Source organism: Apodemus sylvaticus, chromosome 18, assembly GCF_947179515.1.
Source record: "Apodemus sylvaticus chromosome 18, mApoSyl1.1, whole genome shotgun sequence".
In the NCBI taxonomy this organism is placed as follows: domain Eukaryota; kingdom Metazoa; phylum Chordata; class Mammalia; order Rodentia; family Muridae; genus Apodemus; species Apodemus sylvaticus.
The window spans coordinates 33174267-33196773 of NC_067489.1; the positions used below are offsets into that span (position 1 = coordinate 33174267).

Genomic DNA, 22507 nt, shown 5'->3' on the forward strand with positions numbered 1-22507 from the left:
GGTTGTTTAAGCCCTTGAAGGGGTCATGTCACATAGACTGAAAAACACTGGTTTAAGGGCTTTGGGGATGAACAGATGCACAGATCGCCTTTCCCCTCTAAATACTCAAGTCAGAGTAGATGAAAAAGATACTGTCAATTTTAATTCGCCAGAGCATGTATCCATTGCAGAAGAAAGACTTCCAAGTTTATTACTAGAAGTTTATTTATTTCCTTCTGTTATCCAGATGAAATGAATACTTCCCAGTTGCTCATTCCTCTACAATTTATTTATTTTCAGATTAGTTGCAAAACAGCTTATTTGCACATCTCACCTGGCAGGTCACTCCTTGAGAGTAGAGGTGCCCCTAGTTACATGCAGTGTGGGCACAGCTTGCATGCACAGTAGGAAATACTGATCAGGGCAGCCCTACTAAGCTCAAGAACCTGAGCAGGGGTTCAGACTCAGATCCATTTGAGGTTGGCACTCCTCAGTCACAGCAGGTGTGTAAGTGACAAGGTCAGGGTAACGGTCTTGTTGCCATCTCTCAAGATGAATCACTGTATTCTCTAGAATCATGGTCTGTGAGAAGATGAGGCTAAGCCTCACTCAGGTCCTCTCCAGGCATGACAAGTTGATTCCCTGCAGGAAAGATGGCACGCAAGGCCATGCATGTCCCAAGAAAGAGAGACCATTCCAGGCATGAAATGATACACAAAGAGCTTGTGGAAGCCACTGTCCTCTTTGATGAGGACATAAACCTGCACCTCAACTTTCTAGTCAGGCTGAATGGAGCCTAGGTTGACCATGACCATGCCTCAGAGCCTCCTGATTCAAGTCTCAGACCAGAGCCCCCAGGATATCTCCCTGCCTCAGCCTTCTCCAGGCTCTTTGTAGAACATCTCAGTGTTCGTCACCACAGGTCAAATGCTCTTATATCCCAGTGACTCACATATATGCCACACTCTGTTGTACCTGTCACCAGTGTCCCGAGGCTAGAATAGAGTAACCTCATTCTATGTGTATCATAAATGGCTTTTCTAGGTGTGGAGTGGGCACTGGTTAAGTACTCACAGCATCCAGCAGCCTCTACACAGACTTTATGCCTAGTTCAGGATCATGGTTCTCAGGGGCATAGAGAACAGAGCCCATGATGACTGGAATCTTCTCTCCTTAATAGTCAAACTCAGCAAACAACCCCTGGATCTTCAACTCCCCTAGTTTAACCATTTCCCAGCCCTGGACAGTGTTTGTCTTATTTACATATACCACAACATGTTCTACCCCAATCTGTTTAGCCCATAGTAATAAGTACTCTCCAAACTGGGGACATGAGGCTGTCATTAGCTGCCATCACCAGGATGCTGCCATGTAGGGGAGAAGGGTCTGTGACCTTATTCTTAACATAATTGCATAACCAGGTGGTCAGTCTGTGTGGGCACAGTGGTTCGCAGCAGAGCTATGTAACTTCTCATAAGGTATGTTGATAGTAATACCCTGAGTTAGCTCCTCTGGGACATTGTCTATCTTCTTATACCTCTTGAGTTAGCCCATCTCTCTCTGGTAAACTATTCATGATGTCAAGATAACCTCACTGTGGTCTACTCTGAATGGTACTCACATTGACATGGAGTTTGTCATGCACACGGGTTTGCTTGACCGCCAGACACAAGAGGTAGCATCTGAAGGGTGATGCTGGGACCTTCAGCAGGTCAAAAGAGTCAAGCTGGCGCCAAAACTGCTGAAGCCCAGTGTCACTTGCAATAGAGTGACAGTTGTGGTTGTGGTAGTACTCAGGGACCCAGACAGAATACTAAGCGTTGGAACTCAGCACACCTCCCTCGCGCTTTTGTACATGGCAATGAAGTAAGGTCTTCTAAGCACAACAGGGAGGATGCACGTATGAATTCACAGAAACTGAGGCAGAAAGTAGTCTCTTAACCCTGGGCCTTGTCTAACTCTGCAAATTCCTTCTTCAGATGGACACTGACTGTCACTGTCTCCTCAGGACTGCGGCCTCAAGGTGATCTCATGCGGCCCAAGGCAGTGGGCTTGTGGCAGTGGGGACCAGTGTGTGCCTGACTTCTGGCACTGTGATGGGCAGAGTGACTGCAGAGATGGCAGTGACGAGGCTGGATGTAAGTTCAAGGGCATCCTCAATGCCGAGGCAGAAGGCAGGGGCTTCCATGCGAATGCCACAGAACCTGGAGCCCACCCTCTTCTCTCATTGGATGGGTCTTGGTTGTAGATAAAGGAGCCCTGTAGAGGAGGGATGCTGGGGGATGCTTGTAAAACTCTAGTAGAAAGCCATTCCTCTCCAACAGGTGCTCCCCAGAAATGCCAGGATTCCGAGTTCCAGTGTGCTGCTGGTGCCTGCCTCAGCTTCAGCATGGTGTGTGATGGGCGAGAGGACTGTGCGGATGGTTCAGATGAGGGTGGGGAGTGCTCCTCATCAGTGTGCAGCCCTGGGCTCTGTGACCACTCTTGCTACCCGTCCCCAGCTGGGCCGGTGAGTTGCTGAAGCTGCAATTTGCTCTCTATCAGCCACCTAAGTGCTCTGAGAGAAATCAGCGCTGTACTCATTCAGGTTGTCCCCCAATGGCACCTTGATCTCAAAAAATATATACATTGTAGAACTGTCTTGAGTGCCTCTGCAGGTACCTGAGCTTTTCTAGCTCCTCCTGAGGCCTGTTTAACCTCTCCCCTATATTGTGTCTCCTAGGACACTGTCATTAAAATTACTCCTGTGCCTCTTCCAATCTCTGCTGTGAGCTGTAGGAGAAATGTTGCATGATGTTAAGATTCCAATATCTGGGCAGGTCAGGAAAATGACAGTGTGAAATTTTCTTCCATGTAGGTATTTGGAACTTGCCCTGCTCATAAGTTGTTGCAGACTGTCTATGTTAGGCAGCATTACTCAGCAGCATGCAGTGAACTTGAGTCTCATAGTCGAGTGAAAGAAAGAGTTCTGATATTTGGTCACACCAGCTCTCCGCTGGCAGATGGCCAATTCAGTAAGCTCCATGTGCTTTTCCACTTATGGATGCAGCAAAGGCTCTGATATCCTGAGGTGAACCTAGCCATTGTTACTCCTGTCCCATGATGGATAGAAGGGTGTAAGGGGTACAGCAAGATTGATGAGACAAAGTGAAGGGTCTGTTCAGAGCAAAGCTGTTTTAGTTGTCAACATAGAATGGCTCACCTATGAAGATCAAAGCCCTTTTATCAATGCTAGTATGTCTTCGGAGTATGCTGATGGCTTCTCTTCTCTTTCAGGTATGTGTTTGTGCCCCAGGCTTTGAGCTGGAGAGGAGTGGTCAAATCTGTCAGGATGTAAATGAGTGCCAGCAGCCATCTGGTCAACCTTGCAGTCAGACCTGTATCAATACTGAGGGCTCATATATCTGTGCCTGTCACCCTGGATACTTGCTGGGGCCTGATGGCTACACTTGTAAGGCAACAGGTAACTTGGAGCTGGGACTATCTTCTAAATTATGGATTGTGAGATTTGAATCCCTGACTCAGTGACTGTGGGTCAACATGACTTATCAAACATTTCTTTCCTGCCCACCTGCCCCAATATTTCACTGCTAACCAGCCTAATGTCTATGACCAGATGTGGATAAAGAAAAATGTGGTGTATGTGCATCATGGAATTTATCCAGCCATAAAGAAAAATGAAATTATGTCACTTGTAGGGAATCTAAATTTAAATATGAATAGATGCATGGTATGGAAGTTAAAGGGGGACTGTGGGTGGGACAAAGTATTAAAGGGAGGGGAGAATAAGAGAGGTAATAAAAGAAAGATAAAATGTCATATATTTTCTCTTATCTGTGGAGTGTGTGCATGTGCCTGTGTGACAGGAAAATGGAACTGGGACTACTTGAAGAAAGCGAATGGACCAACATTGTGGGGAACAGTAGGGGGAGGGAGTGAATGTGAGCAGGTAGCACTGATGTGTCTAATACAGTGCCACAATGAAACTCACTATTTAGTCCACTAAGAAAATAAATAAGATATTAATAAGTAAGATAAATCATAAAATAAATAAGATAAAATAAAAAGATGCTACTTTTACTTAAGTTAATAATTGTTGCATTCTATATACCTTTAAGATGTGGTTATTACTGTAACCACTGTTATAAAACACTTCTGTGCAAGGTAATTGGCAGCCCAGCCTTGGCCAGGATAATCCAAAGGCCCTACATTGTGCTATATTCTTTCATTTAGCCGGTGCTGATCTTTACTATGTAAACTTCTTTATGGTTGTGTTGAAAGCTATCTCTCTTGCGCAGGTGCTGAGCCAATCCTTCTTGTTTCAATTGAGTTTAACTTATTCCTTTCTGGATTGAGAAGCTTAAAAGAAGATATTCTGGCAACTGCAGACAAGAACCTGGTTATTTATTCGGTGGACTATGACCTAGTGGATCAGAAAATCTTCTGGGCAGATCCAAATTCAGAAAGTATAAGGTGGATAAGCATGACCACGAAGAAGGCCGGAATAGTGGTACAAGGTATGCAGCTCTGGAAAGTTCTTATTAAATCCACACAATGCAATGCAGAACATAAACAATATGATGAGGGGCAACTAATGTAAACATGAGTGGAGTTTTATCTCTTCAATTGAAAGAGGCCAAGGCTTGCTGGTTAGTAAGAAACAGAAAGACATACCCATTGTCATCTTAGTGGACATGGGTTCTACCAAGTTGCAAGCCAACGACCACTACTTTAATGATGAACTTCCTCGACAATAGTATTTTGGGACATATTAATAGTTTTATGTGTTGCATATGCACATAGCAGTTGGAAAGTGGATGAATATGGCATATAAGTCTAGAGTCTTTTGTCTTAAGCCTACTGAAATTACAGTTTAGCATAAGCATACCTATTGAATGGTCTCTTTAGGGATAAAGCCAGACTGTATAGGGGTTGACTGGATTGGAAGAAATCTCTACTGGACTGATGGGAGAGCTGGCCAGATTTTGGCAATTCAGTTAACTGCTATTGGGAGAGGAAAATCTGAGTACACAGTTGTCCTGGATGATGACCTGATTCAGCCTCAGTCTTTGGCTTTGGATCCCTTAAATGGGTGAGTCGGCTGTCAAAGCACCAGGCTCAAAATCGCAACCTTCTTATTCTTCCTGTATTCTACTTGATGTTTGTGTTAGCTCAATGCAGAATGAGTGAATTGAAAACATGACTAATTTTAGATCTAATGCTGATTGATATCAACCTAAATTTTGGGAAAAGTTCAAAGTGAAATTTACATTGTGGTCAACTAATGGTATCTAAGGCAAACAATGAACTCCGGGAATGTACTTATGATTTTTTAAATGGCAGAGAGGGAGGGAAATAAGGATAGTTAATTTACGATCATCCAGATTTGAGTTAAGCTTGAATGATTTCACTTACAGTCTTTTCTTTCTGAAAAGGGATGTAATTTTATAATTTAAAAAACGCTCGCGCGCGCGCGTGTATGTATGTGTGTGTGTGTGTGTGTGTGTGTGTGTGTGTGCTTGCACGCACATGTTCCAGTGCCATGGTATATGTGTAGAAGTCACAGGATAGCTTGTAGGAGCTAGTTCTCCCTTCCCAGCATTTGGTTTTTCCAAAAACTGAACTCACGTTGTCAGGCTTCAAGACAAGAAAATTTCCCATTGACACAACCTCCAGCCCAAAGGCTCACAAATCAGTTAACGTTCCAATTCTGTCACTGGGATGACTATGTGAATAACGAATATAAGAAAATGATACAGGAAATCTAGGGTCCAATGGTAACCCACATTTGATATCCTTTCTTTTACTTACCTTTTTAACACATCTCAGAAATTGTTGGAATGACTCAATGCAGGAAACTAACAGTAATTTCTAGTACATTTATCAGTCATAGGCAATAATGAGGTTTCACCTACACATCCACCCATGACAATTTTCAAAGCCATTTTTAATTTTTAATTTTTCCTTTTTTCTATTTTTATTTCTCTCACTATTTCTGTTCTTTTTCTTTCTCTTTCTTTTTTCTTTTCTTTCATTTCCTTTTCTTTCCTTCTTTCTTTCCTTCTTTCTTTCTTTCTTTCTTTCTTTCTTTCTTTCTTTCTTTCTTTCTTAACCTACCCTCTAGTTAAGGAAAGACTGGTAAGTTCCATGAATACTTTCCAGGCTGTGAACTATTGTATTCCCAAGATTCTTGTGGTAATTAATGACAAAATGTTACCATAAAGTTTCAAGAAATTTCCCTTTTAATTTTTCACAATTATACTTAAGAAACTAAAATAATTAAAAGTCGAGGAAACATTGATATAGCCATAACAGCATTTTTTTCCTTATTGCTATGATGACATTGAACTCTAAGCTATTATTTTTTTAAGACACATTTGGAATCTTTTTAAGTCAATGTTTTAAGAAGTTAATTGATAGACATGTTCTCCAAGGTGGTATGCTACCTTACAGCTGGCTGTTATCCACACAGATTGATGTACTGGTCTGAAGTTGGAGAGGAACCTCGAATAGAGCAAGCTGGCATGGATGGTGGCAGCAGAAAGACACTTGTCAATCAAGGCCTTGGCCGACCAACTAGCATCGCTCTTGACCAGTTAAGTTGGAAGATATTCTGGTCCGATGAGAAATTTCACTGCATTGGCTCTGTCAACCTAGATGGTAGTGGCTTTAGTGTAAGTGTCCTTTTGACATTAGGATCAGTTGAAATGTCATGAGTCTTGTGTAAAGCTCACCCCAGAAAGCTCACCTTCACCATTGTAGATGATGCAGCTTACACAAATCAAGAGTCCCTTTTCAGTCGCCGTGTTCGAAGATAAAGTCTTCTGGTCTGACCTTCAGACAAGAACAATACAGCATGTTGAGAAGATGACAGGCAAGAACAGGGTTGTCCTAATCAAGCGTTCTGGACAGCCTTATGGACTCAAGGTATGTGGAGGACTCTTTAAAACATCTGCCCGGTCCTCTGAGCTACCCCAAATCACCAAGCTTAGTGGCACCATCTACAGCTATTAAGAGCATTCTTGGGGCTGAGACTGTAGCTCGGAGGTAGAGTGCTGTTACATGTTAAGCAGGCATGAGGCCATGTGTTCAATCTTCAGCACACAGAAAAGGAGAGAAGGGAAGGAAGGTGGAAGGTGGAGTGGGGGGAAGAGGGAAAGAGGGAAGGAAAGAGAGGAGAGGAGAGAAGAATGGTTGACTTTCTATTTGAAAGGATTTAGCACTTTAGCACCCTTTTCTTTCAGATAATGCATGAAGTCCTCCAGCCCAGGTCTTCTAGTCCTTGTCTGGACATAGGATGTTCTCACTTGTGCCTTCTGAGCCCACGAGCCAAGGGAAGTTGCCGTTGTCCGGTTGGCCTCCTACTGGCAGATGATGGAATCACCTGTGTCTCCCTCCAGGAGTCTGGCTTTGTGTTCCTAGTCTTGCCCACTGTTCTCACCCAGGTACTGTTCTAGAGCTTTCTTGACACGCCTAAGCTTAGTTCATGTTCTGTTTCTGACTGAGTGTAGACTTCTCCACAACTTAAGTTTTAGTATTCACTGTACCTTGGGTGTTCTTGTGATACAAAATATCTCCATCTGAGAAGGGTTAAGCTGACCAAAATAAGGTTCTCTTGAAATGCTTAAAAGAAAATGATGTGCACTTAAGTTCCTTTAACTTACTTAGCACACCTGATATGGTAAGGTTGGGAAGTAGAGAATATGTTTGCCTCTGTTTAGTTATCCAGTGATTTATGAGGATTCAGATTAGTTTCAATCCAAGTTGCTACCTGCATTCTACCCTGGGGAGGAAGCTCATTTTGTGAAGTATCATGTCTTAAATTAATAGATGCTAAAAGTACAGTCATGTACGTCTCCACCCGGAGGACTTGTCAGTTCTTGGTATTATAAAACCATGATACACACTTTAGGGTTGAAGAAAGCTCCAGTGCCAGTGTGATATTAATTAATGAATATTATTTAAAGATAAAGGCCTTTAACAGGGATCATGTCAAAATGTGTGATGTAGTAGCTAGCATTAAGTCGCCTTGACACAAGCTAGAGTTATCTGGGAAAAGGGAGTCTCAATTGAGAAAGTGCCTTGTACGTTCCAGCTGTAGGGCATTTTCTTAATTAATGATGATGGGGGTGGGCCCAGCCCATCGTGGGTGGTGCTATCCCTGGACTGGTGGTCTTGAGTTTTATAGGAAAACAGACTGAGCAAGCCAGTAAGTAGTACTCATCCATGGTCTCTGCATCAGGTCCTGCCTCCAGGTTCCTGCCCTGTTTGAGTACCTGTCTTGACTGCCTTTGATGATATTGTGACATAAGAGCATAAGTCAAATAAAACCTTTCGTCCTCAACTTGCTCTTGGTCATGGTATTTCATCACAGCAATAGTAACCCTGACTAAGACACATGGATTTCAGGAATTCTCAGTGCTAGAGGCTCCAGGAAAGGAACAAATCAACTGCTTTCTGCTTTCAAAATGTAGAGTGTCTGGAAATATTGATTTAATCATCCTAGCGCCAATATCATATTGAGAGTAGAAGATTCGAGTAGACTTGATCACTGCCATCTACCTAACTTCTCCCCATAGATCTATCTGAAAAATCTTAAGACTACACCGCAACAAACAACTGTACCAGAACACAGAACACTTCCCTTTACCAGTGTCAAACAGCTGGCGGCAGTGGATTATCTTGTCCAGGAAAAGGCCCTCTACCTGTCAGAGCTCAACACCAGTGACATCAGGCTGCTGAGGCTGAAAGAGCCAGGGACACTCTCATGGCGGAGAGTCATCTCTGTGAAGGGTGCGGTGATTGACTTTGCCTTGGACTGGATGAGTGGAAACATATACTGGATCGACACTGAGAATCCCTACATCAACGTTGCGGTCTCAAACGGCCAGTATCCCATTGTTTTGCTCAGTGAAAACCTTTACCACCCAACCTCCATTGCCCTCCACCCACCCACTGCAGTCATGTGCTTGGCAGACCTGGGTTCACAGGATAACGGGAGACGTGACTCCAGCATTGAATGTGCCTCTATGGATGGCAGCCGGAGAAAAGTGCTATGGCTGAAATCCCAAGTCCCTGTGGGCCTGGCCTTTTCGGATTCAGGGACCCGAGTGTACTGGGCTGATACTGGTAAGCAATTAATATCGGCACCCTAAATATGAACCTTACAGACCTTGCACTGAATAATGAAGTTCTTTCTGGTCAAGGATTCTCAGCTATAACCTCAAAGAACTTTTAGATCTCCTGAATCTGCCAACACAGTAGAGACAAATAGATGTATCCCTAAGTAGCACAGTATAGTCCACAGAGTCATGCAGCCGCCCCTTTGTAAAAGAGAAGACTGAAAACTCAAAATATATGAATGATATATGCTGGGACAATGGTTCAGTGGGGGAAGCACTTGCCTTGCAAGTATAAGGACCTAAGTTGAAATCCCAAGAACTATGTAAATGTAGGCATAGCAGCACATCCCAGCTGTCCTGTGGTGATACTGGAGGTAGGATTCCATGGTCCAGCTAGCCTGGTATATGAGGAAGTAAACAGTGAAGAGCTTCTGCCTTAAACAAGATGGAAAGCAAAGACAGAAACTTTGTCCACTGACCTTAAAACATATGCTGGGACACAAACATACCTACACTCATATGTAAACAGCTAACTTACATACTTTCTCATCATGTACACTCACACATGCACATCGTATATACTACATATGTATGTGTATGTATGTATGCATGCATGTATGCATGTATGTATAAAGAAACCATTGTGAATCATTGTTATGGAGAGATGAATGACAGAGAATCGATTTCAGGTCCCAAATGGCAAACAATGTCATTCTGAAACTGGAACAAGATACAGCAATCTTCAGGATATAGTATAGCTATCAAGACTAATGAAATTAACTGACCATCTCTTTCCAGGGCAGGGACTTATACAAAGTATTCAGCTAGATGGCTCAAGATACAGAGTGGACCACCAAGGACTTAAGGGCCTTCACCTCTTTGCGTGTGGTCAAGACATGATGTTGTGGACAACGGTTGATGATGGTAGGTCTCCACTGTGTAGACTAAAAAGTGGTCTGAACTTACTCCTGCAATTCAAAGGATATCTGCTTCTACATAGCACCTGTGCCTGGCAGTGTCTTCTTTTTAGAGGAAGGACCAACTTCCCTAGACTACAGAGGATGTGGAACAGTGCATCTTTGACTTGGAGGGCCTTGCACATATTTGGTTATTCTCTGTTTCAGTGGCCCTCATCCTTCCTAACGCTGTGACCTCACATTGTGGTGACCCTTAACTACAAAATTATTTTTGTTGCTCCTTTATAACCATATATTTGCCACTGTGATGAATTGCAATGTAATATCTGATATGTAGAATATTTAATTTGAGACCTTCAAAAGGTCACTACCCACAGACTGAGAACCACTGTTCTATAAGATAAAGCTTAGATCCTGAAACTTCTGTGTTTCATAGGGTGATCCTTCCTGCCATGTTATCAATCTGCCACTGTGACAAAACACCTGTGGCAACCAACTTACCAACTTATGAGGAGGATTTGGACTCAGGTCTGTGGGTTTCAGTTCACTTGTTCCAATGACACTTGAATCTTCGGTGAGGAAGTATATCATGGTGGACAATGTGGTAGAGAATCCAGTTACCCCATGGAGGCAAAATGTGAAGAGAGAAAGAGGAAGGCCAGGGACCTAAAATTTTAACTCCCTTGCCTTAACCTCAAGCTGGACACCAAGTCTTCAGCACATGTACCTTTGGGCAACGCTAATGCAGAGGGAACAGGGCCAGGAGTTGGGACCACGTGGCATGGCCACCCCCAGTTACTAGCCGTTCCAGCTCATCAAGAAATGACAATGCATGTCTTTAGTCGACAAAGGAAACTTGAGGTACCGGGTGGATTATACAACGTTCTTTCTAGTTTCATTTTTAAATTACCCTTTCTAATTTGTATGTTCTTTTGTGTGCACTTCTACTCTGCACGCTCATGTACAAAGAAATGGGTTTTACCATGACCTTTTTGTACGTGTTTATTGTAACAGTTTATTCGTAGTCAAAGCCCTATAGCCTTTCCCAAAGCCCCATTCCCTATCTACTGATCCCTTTCTTCCCCAGTGTTCGCCTGCATCTGCTTTCCCGGCACACAACGAGCTGTATTCCTGACTCCAATGTAGCATTTCTACACTATTTATTGTTCAAAGTCAGAGTGTTCTTGTACACCTCTGTATTTGTGCTAGATTCCTGTGAATAAACCTCTAACGAGTATCAAGATTTGAGGAAACTAGAAAAAAATTAAAATAAAGCTGTCTCCTTAAATTTCCAAATGTCTATTGACCACAGCAAAACAAGTTGTCAGTAATATCCTAGAGGATCTGAGGTATATGACTCATGATGAGCCCCCTTCCACCCACTTTAGGATTCCTCATGACTCTCACAGATGAATCATTTCCAGAGATATGTTCCAATAGATTTTGAGATATTCTTCACTAACCACGTGGACTGCATATAAGTGTCACATGTTCTGACTATCTAGTCCAACATCTATTACTGCTCTAGCTATAATTTATTGACATGTAAATTTGACTTTATTTTTTGTGTTTGTTTGCTTTTGTTTGTTTTTTAAGGCAGTATCTCACTCTGTAGCCCAGGATGGTCCCAAGTTCACAATATTCCTGTCTTAGCGTCCCTAGTACCAAGATAATACCACACAACTGGTGGCTAACATGCAACTTTGTTATGGTTAGAAGTTTGTCATTTTAAAAAGTTCTCCCAGAACTTCTTTCTCACAATAAAATGCAGAAACATGGGCGCCTCTTCTGAAAAGCACCTTTTTGCTTCGTTAGATAACATGGATGGGTTAAAGTGTCCCTACTGAATGCAATCCTTTGCCTAGGGAACGGTTCTACCATGGATTTTAACAGTTACTCACTGTTTCTTGTTTCAGCCCAGATCACCAGAGTTTGGTACAACAAGGCACAAGTCTCGGAAAACCAGTGGTTCCAAGTGGACCAGAAGATTGTCGACTTAAAAGTGTATAGTGTCCTTAGTCAACAGGGTAAGTACATGCCCAGTGACTGTGACGACATTGCAGTCTACTGAGTTCCCAAGGAGGAGGAATTCCACTCTACCATCTCCTTGGAATGTCTTGGTGTTTTCCACTATGTTAACATATCTCTGTCTAAAATTCTTACTGTTCTGCACAGTGCTCTTGTTTATAGGCGGTTCCTTACATTCTGGGTCAGGCATACCATTGACACCAGTGCCTTATTAATAGTGTACCAAACATGGCTGTGGTAAATCCATGGAAGTGACGTTGGTAGATATGATGTTAGCTTTCAATGACTATAACACACCCCAGAGACAGCTGGCTTCTGCAGAGGGGAGGTCTTCTGGCTCATTGCGTTTTCAGGTTTCAGTCTGTGACTGTGCCTCCTTGCCTTGGGGTCTATGGCAAAGCAACACATTATTACAGGAGCACATGGCAGAGAAAATCTGCTCTCCTCCTGTTTGAAAGACAGAAGGGGAAGAGGCCTCTTCAGAGATGTGCCTCCCATGGTTAAATACCTCCCACTAAGCCGTATTTCTTCTATTTCCAGTGCCTTTCAACAGTGTTGTACTGTGGTTAGACTGGACCATAGAGACCTTTGAGGGGCACTAAAGACCTCCAACTATAGAATCTGAGTCCTATTTTCAGTTTTGTTCTTTTACATTGTATTTCAATTATTTTTGTCTTTATGAACCTTCTAGCCTGTTTGGCTTCCAACAGTTGTGTTTTCTACCTTTTTTGTGTGTTGTTGTTTGGGGCATCATTGTGTTTGTGATCTAACCCAGCTCCTGTGAACACAGTGCCTGAGCGTTACCACCAAGTAAGCCTCCTCCTCTCACTTGCTTCTTTCTTTTTTATTATTGAACATAGATTTTTTTCATACAGTATATTCTGTTACTGTTTTTCCTCCCCTAACTCCTCCTATATTTTCCCCACTTCCTACCCACCCTAATTTACCCCCCAAGTAGAATACAAACAGGCATCTAAAAAATAATAATAAAATAAAATAAAAGCAGAGAGAGAGAGAGAGAGAGAGAGAGAGAGAGAGAGAGAGTTGGACAAAATAAACAAAAAGAAAAAAGAACCAAAGAAAAAGTACAAGAAGCACATATAGACAATGAGACACACATTCACATAAAAGGAAAATCAGAAACCAGAATATATCACTTGGCTCATGTAGACTAAACAGGACTAGTATTGTTACAAGCAAAACACCCACTCAAGACTTGAGGGACACCTGGTGGTTGGTGCAGGCCTGCTACTTATTGAGATCCTGTTTTTAAAGTAAAACGAACTGGAGGGGACTGCTTTGAGGTAACTCTTGCCTACTACCCAAGAGACTTAAGATGGAATCTTCAGCAGCACACACACACTTGAACTCTGAAGAGGAGCTAGGTTTCTTTCTGCTACTCCATTGTATCTACTTTTGATGTTGAATGACTCTCAAACCATCAACTTGGGGACAGTCAGATGTGATGTGATAGGCAAATCAGTCTTAAGAGAAAGCTGCCCTTTGGTTTTTGTGACAGTCAAACCTCTGTGAAAGTGTGCTAGTCATGTGGAAACCACCAGAGTCTTGGCTTGGTGGGGACATAATTTTAAGATTTCTGCCAAGTGATAAATGGAAGAACTCACTTAGTTCTTAGCATTACAGGAGGTACAAAGGTGGAAACCTTTGTGTAAGTTTGTCTGCATCATATACAGCTCTGTGATATAGTGCCTGGAGTGTCTCACAAAGTAAGACCGCATCACAAGTTTAAAATGAAGCCTTGAAGAATGATGCTAAATGAGAAATGACTCTCTTAATCAGGTTACAAAAGGGATAACAAACCTCACAGTTTCCATGGCTTCAACTAACCGTAATTTTATTTCCAAGAATTTTCTTGTTCTGACATTTGGGTAAAGCATGCTCACAATGTGGTCTTGAATAATTAGGAGATCCCCTCAATTTTTCTTAAGGTGGGCCCTTGTTATATGTTTATAGCCATACTGATCTATGAAGAATTACTCAGAGCCCAATTAACTAAAAGGAATCAAATTGAAGAGCTATCTAATTTGTTGGAAACATCTGTGTCATATGCTGTTAATGTATTTGTAAAGAGCTTGTAGAAAACTCCCTCCAGAGCCTAATCTCACTTTATATATTTATTGTTGGCTTGGGAACGGGGGTGATGTACAGGTAACAACAGCTGCTCAAGAGACAATGGAGGATGCAGTCATATCTGTTTACCAAATCCCGAGGGCAAGACTTGCCGGTGTCCCAGTGGATACTGCTTGGTTGATGGCCACACATGCGTGGAAGCTGTCCAGTGCTCTCCGATGTCACAATGCTGTAAGGATGGCCAGAGGTGCATTTCCAAGGAGCAAATTTGCGATGGTCACATTGACTGTTTGGATGGTTCTGATGAAGTGGACTGTGAGTACCTCCTACCCAGCCTCCACTGAGCCACAGCGTGCATGGCTTTTGGATGTACCCAATTCAATACCACTCCTTAAATAGTTATCCTATATAACATAACACTGTCATGTTAGTACTGGGTTTTGTTACTGGACAATATGAAATCCCTACTTTGGGGCATATAAATTGTTATACATTCCTCTGGAAAACTAATATGCCTATGGTTCTAGGACGGGGAGCATGCGAGTGAAGTCAAGAAGCTGGACAGTTGTTTGAACAGGTCTTGATACCACCAGCTTAGATAGAATGACTGAGTAACCACAGCATAAGGGAAGGAGGTTGGGCCAATGATTCCATCTGTCTTGGTCTTCGTAGGTTTAAATCCAGGTAAAATCCACTCAACATCAGTACTTAAGAAATCAGAAGCTCAGAAAAGGTTGATACCAGAAGCTTTTGAACTTTTCCAGACTACTGAGTCTGCCACGGATGTATATCTAGGGCAAGAAGACATGAAACATCCTGTCAGAAAAACACTAACCAGTCAAATGTCTGTGTCAGAGAGCAACGTCCCCAAAACCAATGGAAGGGTGGAAACTGGTCAGTCCAAGCATTTGCAGACAGCAGAACACACACCCTGTAGCCAAGACTTTTGCCATGGGAGAGGGATCTGCATAATGGAAGGAAAACTACAAAAATGTCGCTGCCTGGTTGGATATGGTGGTGAGTTCTGCCAAGAAGCAGCCCGTGGCCCCGTCAGTGGCTACGTGGCACTGGGTGGAGTCATTGCTTTATCAGCTGCTCTGGCAGTTTGGGGGCTGTTTCTACATTCCAGAAGAGAACGTAAATTCAAGAGGTGAGTGCCTATGAGTGTTTTCATGTAAGAGCTGTGTTTCAATGGCAGCTTATAATACATGATGAGTAGAGTTAAAGGTTTAAGTCCATTCTAGGGATTCATTTTCTGAGGAAAGATTTGGATGAGGCACTTATTAAATGACCAGGAAAGATAGGAATTGGGTCAATCTCCTTGAGACCTGAGGTGTGTGATAAAGTATTGGGGGTGAGAAATTTGCAAGGGTACAATCTGTGTTAAGGCCAGTCAGTGGCGAAGCTGCAGTACGGAAAGGGAAGAGATTCCCCATCTATGACGTGATAGGTCAGCACCTGGGACTGCAGGAATGTTTGTTAGGAGGTTAGTAATTTGCCAGGATGCCAGGCTGGCTGTCACAGAAGGCAGTGAATTCATTCTCTCAAGAAGTCTGAGTAGATTGTTCTGCTTTGATATTCCTCTCCTTGTTTGGTGGACATCTTCCTTTCCCCTTTACAATGTCTCCCTCCTCTTTTGTGTCTGCATGCCCTCTCCTTAGGGAGCCAGTCCTGGTAACTGGTTTACTCTTGGTCCCTCTGCCTTGTCATCCTGCTTTCCTACTTCACTTATGTCCTGCTGTCCCTTGTCTATCCCCGAAGTTATTTCCCATTGACTGGTCACTGGGTTTTCTTAAGGGGAGAAACAATATTAAATTTTACCTAGTAACAAATAATAATGGACTCAACTATCATCTATTTCAGATCATTTGCTTTATCTAAGAGGTGATTAAAATGAAACACAGTTTCTATGTAATTAATCAAGACAGTGGATAAGATATATATATATATATATATATTAGATTTATTTATTTTTATATTGTATGCATAAGTGTTTGCTTAGATAATGCATTATGCATGTATGCTTTATGTGTACAGTACCTTCAAAGGCCAGAGAGACCTTTGAAACTGGAGTTCCAGAGAGTTTTGAGCCTCCATGTGGGTACTGGAAACTGAATTTACATCCTCTGCAGAGCAGGGAATGAATGTTAAGAACTGAGGGGTCTCTTCCCCCACTGTAATAATATTTTAATCTTGGTTCCTATGCAACCTATTCCTTTGACATCATTTGATTGTAGAACATCATCAAGAAATTTGGACTATGATAAAGAAAATAACCAAGAAGAAGAAAATCTAATGAAGAGTGAGACTTTTGTCAATGAAGTCTATGATGACCAGGTACGTTGGGGAGGTTTATCTGAGGAAAGGGGGTATTGTGATATGCTTTTAAAAAGTGATTGTGAAAAATCCAGGCTGGGCAAATGTGGCTGTAATTTTACTAAACTTCTGCTTATACAGTCTTTGGTAGTTAGCTCCGATTTGGAGAATTAAAATAAAACATGCATGAAACAGAGGCATAGACATTTCAGTAGTATGCACATAGGGCTAAAGATATTGTGAATGGGGTGGGATGCTGTTAGGATCTGAGTTACCCCAAAACCTTAGGTACCCCACCCCCATGATCTCTACTAACATATTTAGTTCCGCTAACTTTTTTTCTTGTTTTGTATAAAGGCAGTGTATGTTCTCTAACTCCAACTCTCTTCCCACAGGAATCCTTAACCCCTTTACAAACTGAATGACCTCATTAAAAAAAAAGAGCTAAAACATTTAAATAAATGCTGCTTGTCCAGTTCATCTGTATGCTGTCTTAACTTTCCTAACAGTTTCTGGTAACTACTGATTACTACTTCAAGTGATTTCTTCTTAAATTAGAGATGGCCGTCTGGTTTTTAGATCACTTAGTGGGTCGTAGAAAACTGTAGCTTCTTAAATATGGGGAGAATCCAGTTTGACTTCCATTCAGCTTAGGCTGTGACTCAGGGGAAAGCACGAGTCAGTCCAAGTCACGTGACCCCGTGCCAGTCGGAAGTTCTAGATTTAAATCTTAGCTCTGACACTGACTTTGAGATAGTCCTCTGAGCCAGTTTTCTAGTTCACCAAGGAGAGAAATCTTCTTGCCACTCCAGTTAAAAGTCAAGTTTCTGTATAATGACAAGTGTTCAAGTATTTGCTCTCTAGGTTCACTAGCCTGGATAAATTTCACTTCTGGATAGGTAGGCAATTGTTTATAAAAACCGTTCCCATTATGACAACAGCAATCAATTCTGAAACCATTGGAAAAGATAAAAGTATTTTGTAGATGTAGAGTCTCAGACACATGATATGCTTTATGCTATTTAAAATAACATCAGTGGATACTATCATCATCAACATAGGATACAGGCTACACCAGGATTAATCCTAACTAGCTCTTGCCTAATGAGGACTGCACAAGTGCTTGGCCGGCTAATATGTCTGCTTATCTTGCTAGGTTATAGTGCTTCATGGGCAATCAAAGGCATTGAATTTGTGATGTACATAGGGTCACAATGGTAGTGTGGTCTAAAGCTTGGTAGGAGCAAACTTGGGCAAATCACTTTGTCCTATACAATGCCTATACATGGCTTAACATAGTACCTGAATCCAGTCACATGAGTCTAAATTGAAATAAGCCCAGTATCATGTGGGAGAGTTTCCTTGCCTAAGATCTTTTCTAGACTTCTGCATGTTGTTTCACAGAATGAGCTTGTACAAGCCACTAGCCTAATGTGGATTGTTATTATATGCATAAAATGTTCCATGCTTTTCAATGAGGTATAAAATCTTCTGAGTAAAGATCAACTTGACCTGAAAAACGAAAGCCATGGGAGCCTCCCTTCCTGATTAGGCTGTGCTAGGTCTTTCTAGCTAGAAGGTAGGACAAGCATCATTAAGTTGGGCAGAAGCTCAGCGGTGCCAGAGAAAATTCATCTCCACCTCCCAGTACGTCGTGTCCCCTCAGCTACAAAGGGAATTTGTTTTTTCTACCTCCCAGAAGCTGACATCCCTGATCATTCTGCCCTTGACAAGTCCCTGGCTTTACTCTTCACACATATATGACAATGCCATGAGAAAAATCAAAGCAGGTTAAGTACATCACTGCCATCTCTTTGGATAGGACGGAGCTGCCGCCTTGGTCCCCTCAGGACCTTTCTCCTTCTTCCAGATCCTCAGGCCTTGTGTTCTGGCTTCTGCAGACTCAGTGCTTCAATGTGACTGTCAGTCACTCCTCAGACCCAGATTCCACACAGACCCCAGGAATTCCTGCCATTTCAGGGGAAGAAGGCTACTGGCCATAGCCAGTCTGTGTATTACCGTCCTCCTCCTCCTCCTCCTCCTCCTCCTCCTCCTCCTCCTCCTCCTCCTCCTTCTCCTCCTCCTCCTCCCCTTCCTCACATCCTGTGTCGGGACCATCTACATTTCCTATGAGTATATGCCTAAGTATACTCCATCTGAATCTATTGTAACATATCCCTTTAAAGCTTTTCCCTGTTCAAGACTGTATACAACATACTGAATGTCCTTTTCAGCAAAAGGGCATGATGTCAGAAAGGTTTCTCAAGACTATATTTAACAATTCCTATCTGTCCCTATCTTCTGAGCTGATGTGTCAATTTGATAACATTTTTTTTTAAACTGGTAGAAATGATGCATTTTAAACCATAGCAGCCTTCTAGTGTGAGAATGTCTATGTTATATGTTAATTTATCAGTTTCTTTACATTTGTTATTAGAACTTCAAGTTTACAGCTCTCTTAGTTGGGATCACTATTGCTATGATAACACACCATGGCCAAAAACATCTTCAGAAGGAGTATTGGTTTGGCTTACATATCCTGAAGCATGGCCCATTTAGAGAAACCAAGGCAAGGACTCAAACAGGGCAGGAACCTGGAGGCAGAAGCTGATGTAGAGGCCATGAAGGAGTGTGGTGCTGTTTACGGCTTGCTCAGCCTGATCTCTTATAGAACTCAGGGCCAGCAGTCCAGGGTGGCCTTACACACAATGGACTGGGCCCTCCCACATCAATCACTAACTTAAAAAATGTTCTACAGGCTTACCCAGAGCCCAGTCTTATGGGGTCATGTCCTCAATTGAGGTTCCCTGCTGTAAGATGACCCTAGCTTTTGTCAAGTTGACAAAAAACTAGGCAGCACAACAACATAGCTGCCCATGAATAAATAGAGCAGGAAACTCATGATAGAAGTGAAATCTCTAGGTGTTCTTCTGGAAAAATAAGGATCTTTAGAAAGAAATGCTGATTGGCCTATGCATTAGGCTCAAAGACATACCACACACATGACTTTCTATGTTTGCTAGCAATTTTCCCCCCAGCGTGTTAAATTAGGCTACTTACACTTCTTACAGAAAACAGCCAGCCAAAGGGGAATTCTAGGAGGATCCCTACTATTTTAATTCCTGGAAGGCTTATGGAATTCAAAGAAAGTGAAACTCTGAATACAGAGTTTGTAGCTCCCAGACCAGCTTCTAGCATTTATGCCAATCAGCTTCCTGGTATGCTCTGTCCAGATTTTCTGTGTGTGCTCTCAGCAGAGGCCTTAACTGTTATCTTCAGTGGACTAAAGGGAAGGAGGCCCTCTGGTAATATCCAGCAGTCATTCCAGGATTACAGATGAGGAGGGCAAGTCTCATCCATCAGCACAGACCACACCTATGCTAGGAAAGTCTACTACTCTGTTTAGTCCCTGGCAGCCCAGTAATAAGAGGAATCACCTCTGGAGCACCATGGCCACCAATGGCTGTGGTGGGGGAGGGGTTAGCAAGAGCATTAGCCATGCAAGTGGCAAAGGTGCTTGATCCCTGTGAAGTGCTATTCCTGCTCTGTCCGGCTGGCTCTCCACCAGCAGGCACATTGCTTTCCAAGTGAGACAACTGACTCATCTCCTCCTTGTCAGTCTGGATAATGTGTAAGTCAAGGCTTCTGTTCCATTCTTTGTTCTACTGTCTGACACAGGGTCTTGCTATGCTGACCTGACTGGCTGTGGACTCCCAATACTCCTACCTCAGCCCCTTTTGTCCCCCAACTCACAAGTGCTGGGATTATAGATATACCCCCCACTGAAGACAGCCCTCCACATTCCCCCACTCACCAGCATTGTCCCCTCTGCTGAGCTTTATCTGTGTTTTCCTTGTTTTGAACAAGCTAATCTTTGTATCCGTGACCCTCTTTCTCATTTTGTGAGGACGAGGGGAAGAGTCATTTCACTGCTTGCTGCATAGTGAGGCCACAGAGGAACATGGGTAAGCGTGGGTGGTAAGAAAGGGTGGGAATTTTAAACACTTTTTTTTCTTTTTTTTTTAATTTTTTTATTCGATATAATTTATTTACATTTCAAATGATTTCACCTTTTCTAGCCCCCCACTCCCCGAAAGTCCCGTAAGCCCCCTTCTCTTCCCCTGTCCTCCCACCCACCCCTTCCCACTTCCCCGTTCTGGTTTTGTTGAATACTGCTTCACTGAGTCTTTCCAGAACCAGGGGCCACTCCTCCTTTCTTCTTGTATCTCATTTGATGTGTGGATTATGTTTTGGGTATTCCAGTTTTCTAGGTTAATATCCACTTATTAGTGAGTGCATACCATGATTCACCTTTTGAGTCTGGGTTACCTCACTTAGTATGATGTTCTCTAGCTCCATCCATTTGCCTAAGAATTTCATGAATTCATTGTTTCTAATGGCTGAATAGTACTCCATTGCGTAGATATACCACATTTTTTGCATCCACTCTTCTGTTGAGGGATACCTGGGTTCTTTCCAGCATCTGGCAATTATAAATAGGGCTGCTATGAACATAGTGGAGCATGTATCCTTATTACATGGTGGGGAATCCTCTGGGTATATGCCCAGGAGTGGTATAGCAGGATCTTCGGGAAGTGAGGTGCCCAGTTTTCGGAGGAACCCCCAGATTGCTTTCCAGAGTGGTTGTACCCCACCAGCAGTATTTTTTTATTTGAAGTAGTAGATAACTGAGTCCCTATTTTTAGTCTTCTCACACAGGGAGAAGGAGCTCATCTGTAATGACATCCCCCTGGGAATTGGGAACAGTGGCCACGGAGATTTTATATATATATATATACTTTCTATATGCATGACAATTTATGCATGAGAAGAAAGGCTTTGTGTGTGTGTGTGTGTGTGTGTGTGTGTGTGTGTGTGTATTCAGAGAGCAAGTATCACAATGTCCCTAGGCTGGCTACAAACTCACAATACAACCTTGTGTGACCTTGAACGTCTAATCCTCCAGTGTCTACTTTCCAAATTCTGTGATTATAAGCATGCGCCATCACACCCTGAGAATCTGGGGCTACAGGCTTCCACTTACTTGCCTGATAGTTTATGGGGCGACTCTGTACCTTGGCAGAATAAAATGTTCTTCTGCAGCTAGCTAGTCATATGTCAAATTACTTTTTATTCCAGAAGCATTCTATAACACTAATTGTATTTGTTCGAGAATGTGTCTCCTATGAAAGATGCTATTATTTGCCCAATAGAGAGCAAAGGTCAAGATGTACCTAGTCTTCACTGCTAGTTTCTAGTCCTTACCATGCAGCTGTTGAATGAAGGAAAGTGATGGACAGAAGGAAGCAGGTCCAGGGAAGTGGACTCAGCCATCCCTAGTGCCTGGGATGCTCCTCCCATCCTCTTCTTTCACTGTTCTAGTCCAGCATTACCTTTTCCCTTCTCGCTGTTCCTAAAATATCACCCTCCTTCCTCCATCTCCTGACCCTGACTTACTCTTCTCCTATTCTATAATATCCTTCAGTAGAGCATGCCAGAGTCAAACTGTTTCTTTTTCCAGTGTCCACAAGTGTGCTTGCAAAATGTCAGGTGTTTAAACTCCTTGCTGGATGGGTGACCTGTGCAATAAAGAAGAGGCGGTTTTCGGAAGCAGCCTGCCTGCCCTTCCCATAGCCTGGCGTGGATAAACAGCTTCTGCTCTGAAAACCACGCCTCACTCAGTGAGGCTTGCATCCCGGGGAAAGTCCTACCTGAGAACAGGCATAGCCAATGCCATGTAAAGTGATCTCTTCTCTTCTTTGGCAGGCATGACTGACTCCTAGGCAAACTTGGGGAGCAGGAAAGCCTGTGAGCATTCAATGGTGTCACAAACTCTATGTGCTGATTGGGCACACTTATCAAAGGTGTAAAAAGCTTGCTGGCGGAGCCGTCCTACACCAGCGAGTTACCTACGTCAGCGCAGCATCTTAACTAGTCAGTAACAACCTAGGGATCATACAGCTAGCGTGACTCCAGAGTTTGCTCCTCTAGCGTTTTCTTTAAAGTCTCGTGTGTGTTTCTGTGGCAAAGAATGATCCCTGGATCAAGGAAGGA

At 42.8% G+C, this 22507-nt stretch overlaps 1 protein-coding gene and 1 pseudogene across 1 annotated transcript in view; one reads left to right on the top strand and one right to left on the bottom strand.

Moving 5' to 3' along the window:
• LOC127668913 (prolow-density lipoprotein receptor-related protein 1-like) overlaps nucleotides 1-16878 on the top strand; it is a 50210-nt gene extending 33332 nt beyond the window's left edge. The window contains exons 19-33 of the mRNA XM_052162791.1: nucleotides 1988-2117; nucleotides 2304-2488; nucleotides 3256-3442; nucleotides 4278-4496; nucleotides 4888-5071; nucleotides 6452-6653; nucleotides 6742-6906; nucleotides 7224-7424; nucleotides 8559-9108; nucleotides 9900-10025; nucleotides 11935-12045; nucleotides 14216-14452; nucleotides 14810-15287; nucleotides 16375-16474; nucleotides 16849-16878. Of these exons, the coding sequence (XP_052018751.1) occupies nucleotides 1988-2117; nucleotides 2304-2488; nucleotides 3256-3442; nucleotides 4278-4496; nucleotides 4888-5071; nucleotides 6452-6653; nucleotides 6742-6906; nucleotides 7224-7424; nucleotides 8559-9108; nucleotides 9900-10025; nucleotides 11935-12045; nucleotides 14216-14452; nucleotides 14810-15287; nucleotides 16375-16474; nucleotides 16849-16878 (3105 nt within the window). The remainder of the gene's footprint in view (nucleotides 1-1987; nucleotides 2118-2303; nucleotides 2489-3255; nucleotides 3443-4277; nucleotides 4497-4887; nucleotides 5072-6451; nucleotides 6654-6741; nucleotides 6907-7223; nucleotides 7425-8558; nucleotides 9109-9899; nucleotides 10026-11934; nucleotides 12046-14215; nucleotides 14453-14809; nucleotides 15288-16374; nucleotides 16475-16848) is intronic.
• LOC127668949 (elongation factor Tu, mitochondrial-like) lies at nucleotides 418-1836 on the bottom strand (annotated as a pseudogene).
• Nucleotides 16879-22507: the final 5629 nt, after the last annotated feature.